The sequence below is a fragment of the Typopeltis vanoorti genome, chromosome 10, assembly GCF_054136105.1.
Source record: "Typopeltis vanoorti isolate ZY-2024b chromosome 10, IOZ_Tvanoo_1.0, whole genome shotgun sequence".
NCBI classification, from domain to species: domain Eukaryota; kingdom Metazoa; phylum Arthropoda; class Arachnida; order Uropygi; family Thelyphonidae; genus Typopeltis; species Typopeltis vanoorti.
Genome location: NC_143558.1, coordinates 71,713,516 through 71,729,219, shown reverse-complemented (window position 1 = coordinate 71,729,219; position 15,704 = coordinate 71,713,516). Strand labels below are relative to the sequence as shown.

General features: G+C 35.9%; 1 protein-coding gene across 5 annotated transcripts in view; it reads left to right on the top strand.

The window, feature by feature from the left end:
- Window positions 1-15,704, top strand: part of Cka (Connector of kinase to AP-1) — a 570,985-nt gene that overhangs the window by 207,193 nt on the left and 348,088 nt on the right. For 3 of the 5 annotated variants that reach the window (XM_090399493.1, XM_090399495.1, XM_090399492.1), the window contains exon 9: window positions 3,263-3,373. The exons of the other annotated variants lie outside the window; for them this stretch is intronic. In XM_090399493.1, the coding sequence (XP_090255619.1) occupies window positions 3,263-3,373 (111 nt within the window). The remainder of the gene's footprint in view (window positions 1-3,262; window positions 3,374-15,704) is intronic. 5 annotated transcript variants of the gene reach the window in all.

The following is a 15,704-nucleotide window of genomic DNA, read 5'->3' as shown; positions in this document are numbered from 1 at the left end:
TCTCATTTCCATCCCATAAGTCAAATGAGTATATGAATGTACAGCAAAATCTCTCGTAACTGGCAATACCAAAACAACGGCACTTTCAAAGGTCTAAATTTAAACCCGAAATTTAAGCGTATGAGATAAGAAAAATATGCAATGGGCTTGTATTCTGGCAACACTGTTGTATGTAGAGCCAAGTTGCATGGGGCATGCAACTCCTGAATGTATGCTTCACACAACACTCCCAGCAGCTCATTGGCTAAGAGAGATCAAGTGGATTTTTTTGTATATTGCACCAACGAACTGCATTTGTATATGTAAGCTCCTAGCCCACATGGTGTCACTTAATTTGAACTTGTGAAATATCAAATTATGTGTATGTGTTTTAAATTTTAAAAAATCCGCATGATTTTTGATGTTATTTATTTGATTGTGGCTGGTAGATCGAAAAACATGACCAACGAATTTTACATTCTACAATTTCTACAGATGCATCACATAACATGAACAGATAAGTTCTCGAAATATATATTCAATTATCTGGCAAAATCTTGTGTCTGGAATCGACTAAGTCCTGTTATTGCCGGTTAAAAGAGAGATTCTACTGTATCGCTAAAGTTTATAGGCCCTTTAATATTCAAATAGCAGTTTTGCCATCTGCAAATTTCCTCTTTTCTTTCATCAACTAAAGACGTGAGGGTTACTCTTTGAATTTTGCAGATTCTTACTCCTATAATCTATCCTATTTTCATGAGTCCAGAATATCCACTTATATTCATCATGAAGAACATAAAAATTGCATCAAGTACCATGAACCCGAGTGGTCTGGTCTTGCAGAGTATGCAATCCTTTGAAAGAAAACTCTAGTCTTGTGGAAGAGCAGATGGGAAGAATTTCTTAGTAGTTGTAAGGCATTATTAAATCACTCTCATTCCGCCAGGTCCAGTGGACTGTTTATTCTCTTGTATGGTAAATAGTGCTTCTCAACTCATCTCGTTGTATTTTTTTATTTATCTATTTATTTTTCTCCACTCTTATTTGGACCATGACTTCAGTATTAATTGACCATTGTTGCTGTGTGTGTGTGTGTGTGTGTGTGTGTGTGTGTGTGTGTGTGTGTGTGTGTGTGTGTGTGTGTGTGTGATTTTATTCCATTAATTTCTTAGGCAGAAAAAAAACAAACTAATACTTTTTATGTAAGATATCTGTCTGTGTTATTAATAGTACAACTAATAATTATTACTTACTCATACAGTATGATTCATACCCTATAGGTTAGAAAGTGAAAATAAAATAATCTCCATCTGAAGTATTGTACTGAAGTCTTGAAGTGACAGTACAAGATGACTGGGTGTATAAGACAACCCCAAAAATTTCTTCTCAAAATGTTTCTGTGCTAAACCTGCCTTGTATGACAATCCCTAACTTCACACTTCTTCCTGGCTGCTTCTCATATGTTACTTTTACTTTAATATAATGTAACCATAGAATGTTACTAACAGATTTTTTCTGTAATTTTTGAGTGAAGTCTTCCCATTTGAGAGCTCAGTAAATGTTTAATTGTAGTTGGTAATTGCTTGTTTATACCAGTCATTGATTTCGCATGTTGTGATTCATGTAATCCCACTAGTTAGGCTTCATCAGTATTTAAATGGGGAGTAAACATGTTTGCCCTACTAAATGTGTAATGTTTTTAATTTATTAAAACATATTAATATCCTAATAAATTAATATGTTAATTAACATAAAAGCAAAACCTTATTTTAACAGTACTGCCGTTCCAATATAACACTGCTACATAGAAAATTACTGTGGGAGCATACATGATGTTTTCCATTGCTAAATTCAAAGGTTCAAATTTTATATCCAGAGCATAAGATGACCCCCCCCCCCCCCCAGTTGAAGCAATATTTCTTTGTCAGAATTGAACACGTTGCAGTCTAACAACTGAAGGTGGAAGTCTACCATTTCTGCATCATTACATACTTGCTCTTTTAACATGTTTGCATAATATTTTGTAGTGTGGAAGTGAGATTAATAGATGCATCTGCTCATCAGCATAATTCCTATGCATGAAATAATTGATAATATGAACACTTTTCTAAAAGATGTTCCAATTTAGAATTTTAAAAAAATTATGTTTGGATTGCTATTTTACAGGTGACTTGCTATTCCTCCCTTCTTTGGTGTAAATTACCATTTGATTAAAAACATTTTATGGGGCATTCGATTTCTTTTGAAATTCAGTAAACATTATTTTATTTTTATTTATTCATAGTTGCTCGTCACAAGTTTTACTTAATTTCATCTGTGATCTTTAATTGGAATGACCTGGGTTCTAATTTCAGTGTAGAGCACAAGGACCTTTTTTCATAGTCATTTTGAGTGAAGGTAAGTTAGCTGGTCTTCATAGAGGTGAAGCTATTTCTTCACCTCTTTGTAAAACATAAACTAGGCAGAGGACAATGGATTGAAAGAAATATTGGACCAGGGTCATAGGATTAACTGCTTTCTCATGCCTAAAAAAATTCATCAGGTGTATTCGCTGTAACAAGTGGTTGTGTTTAATATATGAAGGAAAATGGGATATCTTTTCTCTAATTTTCAAAGATATAGAAAGTTGGGAATTTAATAGAATAACAGTAACAAATGCAAAAGGTATTTCCTGAGTAATATGTATACCTCGTTGATTAATTTTAAATTATTATGTTGGTATCGTTATATACCTGAAAAAATTCTGACGTATACTTGTTTAAATGGTTTGTCCATTAATTATTAATAATTGAGTACTTGTAAACTAACAGCTTTTTTTTTTTTTCAATGATTGTTCTTCCAAAAGTAATAGTTTTGGGTAAAATAAATTCAAGTCTAAAACTAACTCCTAAGTTAATGAAGACTTCATCTTTGGCATTATTTAATTGTCTTCGTCATAGTTCCTTAGTCTGTTGTTATATTCTGCCTGTGTTATGTACTGTTATAAATATGTTTTAAGCTAGTTTCAAAAAAAAGTGACCTTCAGAAATTAAAGTATGCAGAATAATGATGTTTGGTAAAAGTATACTCTTATAGAACCCTATTTTTTTTTTTCTTAATTTTATTTAAATTTATAATATAATCATGTGGCATAATATAATCATAAGATTTATGTGGCTCAAACATTTCATTGAAAATTATAAAGTGTTGCCACATGCAGAATTTCAGATTTCAGTAAAGAAATATTAGCGGTTTCAATTATTGGGCACTAGCGTGTCCTAAGCATAATGTCATTCTGTAACAGAGAGGTCAGAAGGGCAGTCAGATGAAGAATGGGGGACAAGTCCCCAGGTGATTACGAAGCTAGTGGAAGAATATCGCAGTGAAAGAAAGAACAAGAAAGGTACTTCACAGAGTAAGTGTCCCAGCAAATAAAATAATGCCTTGGGTGCCTTTGGGTGTTTCTGCTGGGTTTGCTCTAATGATTCTAACTGATATGCTTTTGCTGCATCTCTGGAAATTAATTCTTTTAAAACATTTTAACATAATATTAGCTATTTTAATTTTTTTAATGTCTAGTAAAAAAGCGTATGTTGCTGCTTGCAATATGTTATATTGATTACTGACATGAATAATGCTGTTTTATTTTATTACTTAAATAAAATCATTTCATAGCTATTCCAATAAGCCATGCATTTCTATGCTTATTTTTAACATTCATTGTATATTTTAATCTTTGAATTATTTTTTAATGTCTTTTATTATTTTGAAATTGTTTGTTTTTTGAGAGTAATGACATGTTATTGGACCACAGTAAATTAATATTTTAATTATTCAGCTATCTTCAGCAGTCTCCTGCAGTTTAAGGTGTTAAAATATGAATAACATAATTAGACAACACTGTCCTCATTGATGACTGCACATATTGCTTCATTCCTGTGTTCATTATTCCTATGTAGTTAGGCTGGAGTGCATGTTTTTCTGTATGGTTTTTGAATTTTTAATAATAGAACCTCCTTGGATAGGCACGACAGTGATGAAAGAAATGTTAATGTTATGAAATATATTATTTAACTCATGCATATAAATTTTGCATACAGTTAGCTTAATATAAAGTAAATTGAAACATATTTTGGGATATAGCCTTTTCTGCATAGAGCCGACAAAATAATCTCAGTGAGGCAGTCTTTCTCTGATATTTATAATTGCAACAAAATCAAAATTGCTTTGAGACCATAATGCTAGGTGCCCACTGATTATAAAAACTAAATGCACAAAATTGATTTTCCATGTGACATTAGTTATTTATGCTGATAAGCCATTCAAGAAAAATTAGTAGAAAGAATTCATTAAAAAAAAAAGCATGATGTTATGTAGACTAAACAAATATATCATACATGTTATTTGGAGCTACAAAATATAAAAAAGAGCATTACAGATTTTTAACCTGTTGCATTAAAAACATGTTTCTCACTGGCATTGTTTGAGTCTCATAAATAATACTTTAGTAAAAAAAACTTTAGGTTAGTGCATTATGTTAACTGGAGATTATAATTCAGAGTTAACAAGAGATTATGATGGATATTCTCTATTTTGTTATTTTTTCTCTAATTAATTACTGATATTTGTAATAACTTAATCTGTAATGAATTCCTGATAAAGCTGATCATAGGCTTAATAGAGCTAGTTGAATAATTAAAGTAATTTACGTGGTCAAATACCATGTGCTTTCATGCATTCTGGTTTATTTTCGTTTATTAAAAGAATTTTCCCCATCGAAAAGTTTGACACTTTTTTTTTCAGGAATTTGTTCATGCATAGCAATAACCAATTTAAAAAAAAAACCACTTGCTTATCCAGTAAGAAGTGTTAAATATGTTGTGTTAGTCACATCATGCATTTAAATTTTGCATTTATAGTTTAACTTAACATAACGAAAATGAAATAAAAACTTCTTTCAAGCTATGATTACGTGCCAAGGTTATAAGTTCACTTACAGCAAGCAATGTTTTTTTTTTTTTTTTTTAAATTAGTTGGCCATGTTTTGGATTTTTAAATTATAAAAGAGTAGATAAGGTATGAATTTCTAACTTTTTTTTTTGTGTGTGTGTGTGTGTGTGTGTGGTTGCACATACTTACACACTAATTCTGGTATTTGAATGTTTCTTGTTAGAGACATTTACAGATAAAAAAAAAAAGTGTGAAAATGTTCAAAGAGAAGTATAACATGGGTGTGTTTCATGGTTAAGAAAATGCATGTAATTAGTAGGCATGCAGCACTGCCTCTTCCAGGCCTTAAAGTAACTAATTCCACCAATCTATTTATAACAATTATTCCTAAACATTAATGGATCATTTGTATGTTGATAATTTCTCTTCACAAACATGCAATAGCCTTTTATAGTAGCTTCATGCCTTATCATATAGCCATTGGATCTAGACTTGTCTTTAGCCTATGTATAGACTCAGTTTTTTGTACTCATTTGAACTATATAATCTTGTATCAGAAAGTTTTAAGCCAATTTTATGACTGAAAATGGACCAATTCAAAGCAAAATTAAGATATACTTGACTCTTACTATAGCATACTTATGAGTATAGGAATACTTTCTTACAATGGATAGTTTGCTGTAGTGGATTTCTTTTAGTGTATAGCATTTTTTGTAACAGTCATTCATTAAAATGAATGAGTTTGTTAAATTTGTGTATGTTATAGCGAAAATTGAGAAATTTCAGTAAAATTCCTAAATAGCATTTCATTCAACTGTTTCCATACTATATGTACTATATAGTATGGATGTTGTTTGTTGATTTATGTTCATGCGTGCAGATCCACATTCCTCATTTAGGCATTCAAAACCGAAATCCTATGGAATAGGTTAGTCTTCAGTCTGTACTGACTGAGCTACGGAGGTTCATATATGGATATACAAATTGCATTTAATACTAGTTATGCATTGCAAAAAAGTGCTTAAGAATTAGAGACGGTCTAGAGTGATTTTATTGTTTTAAGGTAGGACACTGGGAAAAGTTAGTGTTGGAGGGGTTAGGATGGAGGAAGGAGAGTTACCAGCCTTATCCAACCAAACAAACCTTCTTTAAAACACAATTTCCTCTCACTAATTATAATTACTTTTGAATATAATTATGGTATGTAAACCACACAGAATAAATTGGTTATAAAATTATATATTTAGCACTCAAATAGTTTTACAAGGGGTTCTTAAGGGTCAAAGCTGTATAACTAAGAGAAGACCCCCACATAGCCTTTAAAGGAATGCGGAGAACCGACCAGGGCTTCTGACCTAATGTCCAATCCTCACCTTCTCGTGGTGCACCCTGTTGGGTATCTACTTGGATACTGAACGAACGAGGATGGGCTAGCAATTTGGGATTTAGCCGACCAAAGTGTATTCTTATTGGTTAAACCAAAATAAAAAATGATGGTACAACATGACAAAATTTCATGCCAGCTGGAGCGTCGCCCGGTTAAACAAGACCCCCGTTGTTTTCGCCAGGGTAACCAGGGCGAACAGCGAAAAGTCAGCTACTGGAACAAATCTGAAAACAAACCCCAACTCAACATCACCAGAGTTAAAGATCGGTACTATCAACGTAAGAAGCCTGAATGGCAAAGAAATGGAGCTAGCTGAGGAATTAGATAAGTACCAGATTGACATAATAGGGGTGACTGAAACAAAAAAGACCAAAACTTGTCTGAGAAATAAATACAAAATGTTGTATTCAGGCAATGACAATCAAGGAAAAGAAGGAGTAGCCATAGTATTCAACACAAAATACGAGGCTAATCTTCTTGAATGGCAGTCAGTCTCAAGTAGAGTAATGTGGGCAAATATGAGAATGGGGAACTGGACAATGAGACTTATTTGTGCCTATGGTCCCACAGAAGGTTCTACTAAAATAGAAGTGGAGGAATTTTTTGAGGCTTTAGAAAAAGCAACTGACACAATGAAAAAGGAAAAGTTGGTCCTTGTTGGATATCGAAAGAGCAGAGTAGGAAATGATTGTGAGACATACAAAAATATTTTGGAAAAATTTAGAGAAAAGAGAAAAGCTAATAATAATGGCAAATATCTGTTGGATTTCTGCTCAGGTCATGGACTGTTTATTACTAACACCATGTTCCGACATAAAAATGTGCACAAATTCACATGGAGAGAAGAGGCTAGGAATAAGAAAAGTCTCATTGACTATGTTATTGTTGATAGTGATGTTTTCTCCCTGGTGCAGGACACCATAGTCTAAAGAGGATTTGAAATTGGAAGTGATCACTATTTAGTGAATGCAGATGACGTCAAAATTTTGCAGGATGATTTGGATAGATTGGAGGTCTGGGCTAAGGAGAATGGATGTCAGTTTAATGTGGCAAAATGTAAGGTTATGCATTTTGGGGTGAAAAGATTGGCGGCAGTTTACTGCATTGGTGGAACCGTGCTCCAGGAAATTGATGAGGCACGAGATTTAGGAGTGTTGGTAGATAAGGAATTGAAATTTAGGGGACACATTGCAAAAGTGACCAAAACAGCTCATCAAATCACTTGGTTGCTGAAGAATACGATGACAAGCAGAGACAAGCAGGTTATTGTTCCTCTGTATCGAGCCTTGATAAGACCCCATCTAGACTACTGTGCTCAGATTTGGTCACCTAGGTTTCTTCTTGATGGGGAGGAGGTGGAGAGGATCCAGACGCGAGTGACCAAGATGATAGCAGGTCTGTGGAATGAACCGTATGAGAACAGGTTGAGGATTTGTGGGTTGCAAAAATTGGTTGATAGGCGGAGGAGAGGAGATATGATTGAGACATTCAAATTACTGAAGGGTTTCTATAAAATTAATTCAGAAGATATTTTTGAGAACAGGGCTGGTTGTGGGAGGACTAGGGGACATCCATGGAAACTGGGCAAAAGTGTGGTTAGTAAAGGTGTTAGAGCTGGGTTCTTTACTTTTAGAGTAGTGAATGAGTGGAATGCGCTCCCTGAGTCTGTGGTGGATGCTGTGACAGTGAATGAGTTTAAGGCGAGGTATGATAGATACTGTATGAATGTCAAATAGTTGTGATGAATATGATTTGGGGCCTCCCTCGATGAGTCCAATGACTCCCTGGAGTTGCCCGTAGTAATAGTAATAGTCTTGAGCAGGATAAAATTGATTTTCCTATTGAAAAGAATAACATGTAAGAAAGTTTTAAAGCTAATAAAAGTTGAGCAGCTCTCAGATGTGAACTGTAGACTACAATACAGAAAGATTATTGAAAAAAAAATGACAGAGTTTGACAACAGGAATCAAACCTTGGAGATTCAGTGTCAAACTCTGAAGAAAACATTGATTGATTCTACCAGAGAGGCACGTGATGAGGTTGTCTGCAAGGATTAAAAAAATCAGAACTCCCTGGTGGACACAGGAAGTTAAAGAGGCAGTGAAGGAAAAGAAGAAAGCATCTCAAAAGTTCCTGTCAAATAAGTCAGCTTGTGCTCTTAGAGAATATAGAGACAAATGCAAGAATGCTAAACACTGTAAAACTAGCTAAACAAAAGTCATGGGAGGACTTTGGCAAGAATATAGAAAATAAATATCAAGAAGGTGGCAAAATATTATTATTATTATTATTGTTGTTGTTGTTGTTGTTCCGGGAAACTCCAAGGAGTCGACAGACTCATCGAGGGAGGCCCTAACATCATGTCAAGAACAACTATTCAACTTCACACAGTATCTATCATACCTTGCCTTGAACTCATTCACGGTCGTAGCACCCACAACAGACTCTGGAAGCTTATTCCACTCATTTACCACTCTCCAAGTAAAGAACCTAGCTCTAACACTCTTGTCAACCACGCTCTTGCCCAGCTTCCATGCATGGCCCCTAGTCCTCCCACCACCAGTCATATTTTCAAAAATATCTTCTGGATCAATCTTATAAAAACCCTTCAGTAATTTGAATGTCTCAATCATATCACCCCTCCTTCGCCTATCGTCCAATTTCTGCAACCCACAAATCTTCAACCTATTCTCATAAGGTTCATTCCACAGACCTGCTATCATCTTGGCCACTTGTCTCTGAACCCTCTCCACTTCCTCCCCATCACGAAGAAACCCTGGTGCCCATAGCTGGGCACAGAAGTCCAGATGGGGTCTTATCAAGGCTCGATACAGAGGAACAACAACTTGTTCGTCTCTGCATGTTAAAGTATTTTTCAGAAGCCAAGTGATTTGGTGAGCTGTTTTAGTTACTTTTGCAATGTGCCCCCTAAACTTCAACTCCCTATCCACCAACACTCCCAAATCCCAGGCCTCATCAATCTCCTGGAGTGTGATTCCACCAATGCGATATACTGCTGCTATTCTTTTCACCCTAAAGTGCATAACCTTACACTTTGCCACATTCAATTGACATCCATTTTTCCTAGCCCAGTCCTCCAAACTATCCAAATCATCCTGTAAAATTTTGACATCTTGTGCACTCACAATTGCTCTACCCAACTTTGCATCATCAGCAAACAAGTGAACACTTCCTCTCAGATCCTTTCCAATATCATTGATGAACAAATTGAAAAGCAGTGGTCCAAGAACAGAGCCCTGTGGCACTCCACTAGTCACAAGACGTCTTTTAGACTCCACTCCTGAATAAACCACTCTTTGATATCTCTCCTTCAACCACCCTCTTATCCATCTCACCAACCCTATATCTATACCAATCTGCTCCAGTTTACTGATTAGGGTTCCATGTGGTATCCTATCAAAGGCCTTGGCAAGGTCCAGTAGTATCACTGTAAACCCATTACCCCTATCCAGTTCAGCCGTCACTGTGTTATAAAACGTGAGCAAGTTACTGAGGCATGATCTACCCTTCACAAAACCATGTTGTCCCCCATACAATATCCTATTTTCATCTATCCAATCCTGTATTCTTTTCTTGACTAATTTCTCTAAGACCTTGACAATGATTACTTATATGCTAATCGGTCGGTAATTTACAACAGCAGTCTTGGAACCACCTTTATGCAGTGGAACTATTTTCCCCTCTTTCCACCTGCTCGGGACTAACCCAGACCCGAGACTCAAATTAAACAAAATGGTCAAGGGTACTGACAATTCTTTAGCTGCTTCTCGTACAACACGAGCTGGTATACCATCCAATCCCACAGATGTATTGACATTGAGGTTATGCAATAGACTACTCACCTCCACTTCATTAACCACAATTCCCGTATAATCTACTGGTTTATTCGTTTCTGCAATGTCACCACCTGGATGATATACTTTTGCAAAGTGCTCACTCAGTAACTCAACTATCTCAACTGATTCAGTTACCTCCCTACCATCGGCATTCTTTAAAATCATTCTGCCATGTACATTTTTCCTTTTACTTGCTACATATCTAAAAAACTGTTTAGGATTCTCTTTAGCCTGCATGGCCAATGTTCTTTCGTAATCCTTTTTTGCTTTTCTTACCACACTCGTCACCTTTCTGGCCTGCGCCCTATACCGCTCGTGTGCCTGCCGGTCACCCTTCTCCTTAAATTCCCTCCACAGTTGTTTCTTTTTTTCCAACTCAAGCTTAATGGTGTTATTCATCCATTTAACCCCTACTTGATTTATTATTCGGACTCTAGGTATACAGTCAGCCATTGCTTCATGCAAGCACTTCTTAACTACCTCCCATGCACTATCAACTTCTAGTCCTTGCAGTTGTACATGCCATGGCACTGAACCAATCAGACTCCTAAGCTTGTCATACTTTCCAGCCCGATAATTCCACATGTACCCTGTCTTAATTGAAAATTCTACACCTTTAGCCACCTCCCAAGTTAAGACCCTATGATCACTCTCACCGATTGGTGGCAATGTGGTCATATTTGTTACAGCCAAATCCTCAGATGTAATTACTAGGTCAAGCACTCTCTGACCCCTAGTATTTTCCATTACATGCTGTCGCAGATAGTTATCCCTTAATAACCGCATAAAATCCAGTTCCTTCCTCCCGTGTGTCCTCTCCTCACTCCAATCAATGCGACCATAGTTGAAATCTCCCATAATAATCACCCTCCTTCCACCCATTTCTTCTATTTGCTTGTGCATACTGTCACCACCATCTTTTCCATCACCTGGTCTATAGCAGCACCCAATTGTATATTTAGTTCTGCTAGCCACAATCTCAGACCAAATGGCCTCAAATGTGCTCTTTTCTCTATCCTGCAATTCAACTTCTATTCTCCTTGGCTGTAGCTCATCAGCTATCATCAACAATACTCCTCCCCCAATTTTATTCTCTCTGTCATTCCTGAACACACTATACCCATCACATTCAATCCCACTAGTTATATCATCTACAGTCAGCCATGTTTCACTAATACCTATAACCTGTGGTCTGGAAATGCCAACCATGGCCAAAAACTCTTCCTTCTTGTTCCTAATACTCCTAGTATTAGTGTACATGAATTTAAGACCCCCATTAGCCCCAACCCTACCTTGATGCCTTATATTAACTATCTCACTCAGATTTGTTGTCCTTATTTGCTCTGGCATATTATATTCATTCTTACATTAAATTGCCTCCATAAGGACTGTATCTCTACTCCCCCCCCCCCTAACAAATCTAGTTTCCCTGAATTTGCACATCCACTACATTCAGCAACACTTTCTCAAGTCTTCTTACACCGTAACCATTCAAATGCAAGCCATCCATCTTATATAGATCCTTTCGCCCATCAAACTCACTCCACACATTCACAAATTCCACACCACTCGTCATACATAACCCACGCATAAAGTCATTCGCAATTATAGCCCTCCTTTTAAACATTTCACTGTCATACCGTGGCAAAAGACTAATCATTCTAACTCTCTCACTCTTTTCTTTTGCTACCTCAAACAATTCATTCAGGTCTTCTATCATTTCCATTTTATCTCCTTTCAAATCATTCGTACCTGCCACAACAATCATTTCTTTCACCCTTTCCTTTTGCTCTCTAATAGACGCAGTTACGTCCTTTATGGTCGCACCAGGTTGGTACGATTTTGTCAAATCCTCTACTAACACACCTCGTACTAACGAGTCTCCATACAGCACTCTATCCTTCATTTTGACATTCATACGTCAAAATAGACGTATGAATGTTCACATTCATACGTCTATTTTTCCTGTCATACCTTTTATTATTGGTTGGTTCATTCAGTCTACTTTTGTTCATGCACTCTAGCTGCTGTTTTGCTCTTTCTATCGCACTATTCAACAACGCGATCTCACTCAATGCATCTATCTCATCTTTTTTGTTCTCTGAGAAACCATTTATACTATCATTCACACTTTCTACATTCACACTCTCACAATTTTCATGTACAACCTTGTCGTTTCTTGTCATATCCCTATTTCCTTCATTCTGAAGGTTGACAAAAATATCACACTCACGATCCGAAATACACTTCAATTCCTCATTCTCCCTACATTTTCTACATACATTCAATCCTTTATTATCATCTAACCAAACTCCGACCGCACTCCTCAAAGTGTACATTTCACAGCTAGTACACTGACTCATTTCTTTTATGCTACCGTTCTTTGATAACGGTGGCGAACCTTCATTACTGGCCGCCATTTTCCTTCGCACAGGTGCCATTCTTATTTGCAACGTGTTTTGTCAAATTATACGTTATAACACACCAAAAATAGACGCACTAAAATACGCAAGGCAAACAAAACAAAACTACACAATATTAAGTAATTTGTATCGATAACTGAAAATGATACTTATCTTATCTGGAGCTCGCACGAACACTACACATTACGAATTCATCTAGCGGCGATATTCTGGAGGTTGTTTGAAGAAATGGAGGAAAGAGTGCTGTAAAAGGAGTTAGAGATGATGAAGGTGACATGAAAACAGATGAAAAAGATATCCTTGAAGTATGGAGTAATTACTTTGAAAAACTGCTAAATGAAACAAGCAGTGATGACAGCACTGTGGTAAAAAACACTCAACAGGCATACAGTCAGGAATATATATCCATACTTGAAGTAGAAAAAAGCTATCAAAGGCTTGGAATGTGGAAAGGCAGCAGGAGTAGATGATATTCGACCAGAAATGCTCAAGTATAGTGGTATAAAAGTCTTACAGTGGCTGCACTGCATAGTTCAGAAAGCCTGGACAGAGGGACGAATTTCTGATGATTGGAGTAGAGCCCTCATAGTACCCATATATAAAAAAGGAAATAAAACTGAATGTGAGAATTACAGAGGTATTTCCCTACTGAGTGTTCCTGGCAAGATCTATGCAAGTATACTTGAGAAATGGTTGAGAAGAATTGCGGAAGAAAAGCTGGGTGAAGAACAAGCTGGATTCAGGCCAAATAGAGGCTGTCAACATCAGATCTTCACTTTACGACAAATAGTCAAGAAAGCATGGGAATATAACAAAGATCTGTATTTAAGTTTTGTCGATTTGGAAAAGGCATATGACAAGGTGCCAAGAAAGAAGCTATTCAATACGCTGCAGTTATATGGTGTCAATGGGGCATTATATCAAGCAATACTTAGTCTTTATTTGAGTTGTAAGTCAGCAGTTAGAATTGAAGGAAGTAAGGAAGATGGTTTAATGTTAAATCTGGTGTGAGACAAGGTTGTACATTATCCCCTCTGTTATTCATTATCTATATGGATCACATTATGAAGGAAAGTGGTATTAAACATGATATTAAAATTGGAGATGTTAATGTCAGCTCTTTGCTTTATGCGGATGATGTTATACTTCTAAATAAATCTGCTACAAGACTGCAAGATTCTCTGACTAAACTGAATATCTGTTGTAATAGGTATGGTATGATGGTCAGCAATTAAAAGACAAAGACAATGAAAATAGGCAGAATCATTGAAAATGTCAACTGTGTTGTGAATGGAGAACCTGTGGAACAAGTAAAACATTTCAGCTACTTAGGCACGATTTTTAGTGAAGATGGGAAATTAAATATAGAAATAGACAACAGAATCAGCAAAGCTGGTATGGTGGGAAGTCAATTGAATATATTCATATGGAATAAGAGAGAAATTAGTCAGAACACTAAATTAGCCGTATACAAAACAATGTTCAAACCAGTTTTAACTTATGGATCTGAGAGCTGGGTAAAAAGTAAAACACTTGACCAAAGACTAGGGACCTCAGATATGAGAGTCCTAAGAAAGATTAGAGGCATGAACAGATGGCATCAATGGCAATAGCATATTAAAAAAGAGAATATTAGGAAAGACATTGACATTGTCAGCATCCAGGAATGCGTTAGCAGAGGTAATCTCAGGTGGTATGGTCACTTAAATAGAATGGGAGAGAAAAGATTAGCAAAAGAAGTGTTCTCTTCCAGGTTGGCAGCAAAACGACCCAGAGGAAAACCAAGATATAGGTGGATTGATACGGTACAAAGTGCCTTAGACGATAGAAATACAAGATCTGATAATGTTGGAGTCTTGACAAGTAACAGACTGATTTGGAGGAAAATTTTAGATAGGAAGTTAGTAATGATGTAATTTTTTCATGTAGTACTATCATATCCTGTACACCCCCTTGAGGGTACATGGCAGGAATTTGATGATGATAGTTTTACAAAATAACTATGGCTCACTTCCTCAGGAGATAATAGTAAATGAAGCAAAGAGTTAAGCTACAGGATGATAATGATCACAGTTTTAAATATCAAAAAAAAACTAACAATGAAATATATGCATGTGCTATATTGCGTGTGTCAGTGTTTTATAAGAGAAGTCCAGACTTGGTGTAAGATCTTACTTTGTTTCTTGTTCCACCATTTTGGATATTTTAACATTTCAGATGGTTCTTTAAAAGTTTTATAGTAGGGATTGTAATCTACAATTCATTGTCAAATTACTTCATGTTTTGATTCTGTTGTGTGCAGCCAATTCTGATTTATGCTTCCTTTTTTTCTCATGTTCTGACATGCATATATATATATATATATATATATATAGATATATTTATATATATCTCAAACTGCCTGTCTGCACAACACAAACCACAAGTACAAGTGATCTTGTAAACACCAGGTATCTTAATTGATGATTGGTGAGGCTTTGGAGGCCTAAGAAAACTTTAAATTTTGTTGAGCAGTAAGAAGATGAATTTAATCCCTTTTTGACATGGTAACTTTGAAATATTGTCTGTGACTTGACAAGATGTAGAGAAGTACTGCTCTTCTGTAATATTTGTCAATGTTGTTAATTTTGATGGCCTAGAGAGGTTGCTGTAAGGTTTTATTAACTAATATTCTGTTCTTTTATTAACCAGTCATTCAGTTTGCTGGAAGCTAACACACTAGAAGATACATGCATGTATCTTCTAGTAGATCTGATATAGCAGCAAGTGGTAATCTGATAATGATATTGCTACATATCATAAAAGTAAATTTAAATACTAAAGGTTATTCAAGAAAACTTATGGTGCAGCACTGGTGTCCAAAAGCTAAGGACGAACTACATTTTTACCTATATTTGAAAAAATTTCATGGCTACAGCCAAATGTGGATATAACTTCATTGCCAGCATATTAAGAAATTATAGTACAGGAAAAATGTATTATAAATTTGTTAAGGACATAGGTAAGGAATTAATGTATAACACTTACAGAAAACTATGCGGGGAGACATTTCAGTATGGAATATTTCCATCCTGAAGTGCAATACAGCTCTCACTCCGTTGTACCATGCTTAGCACCATGTGATTCAGG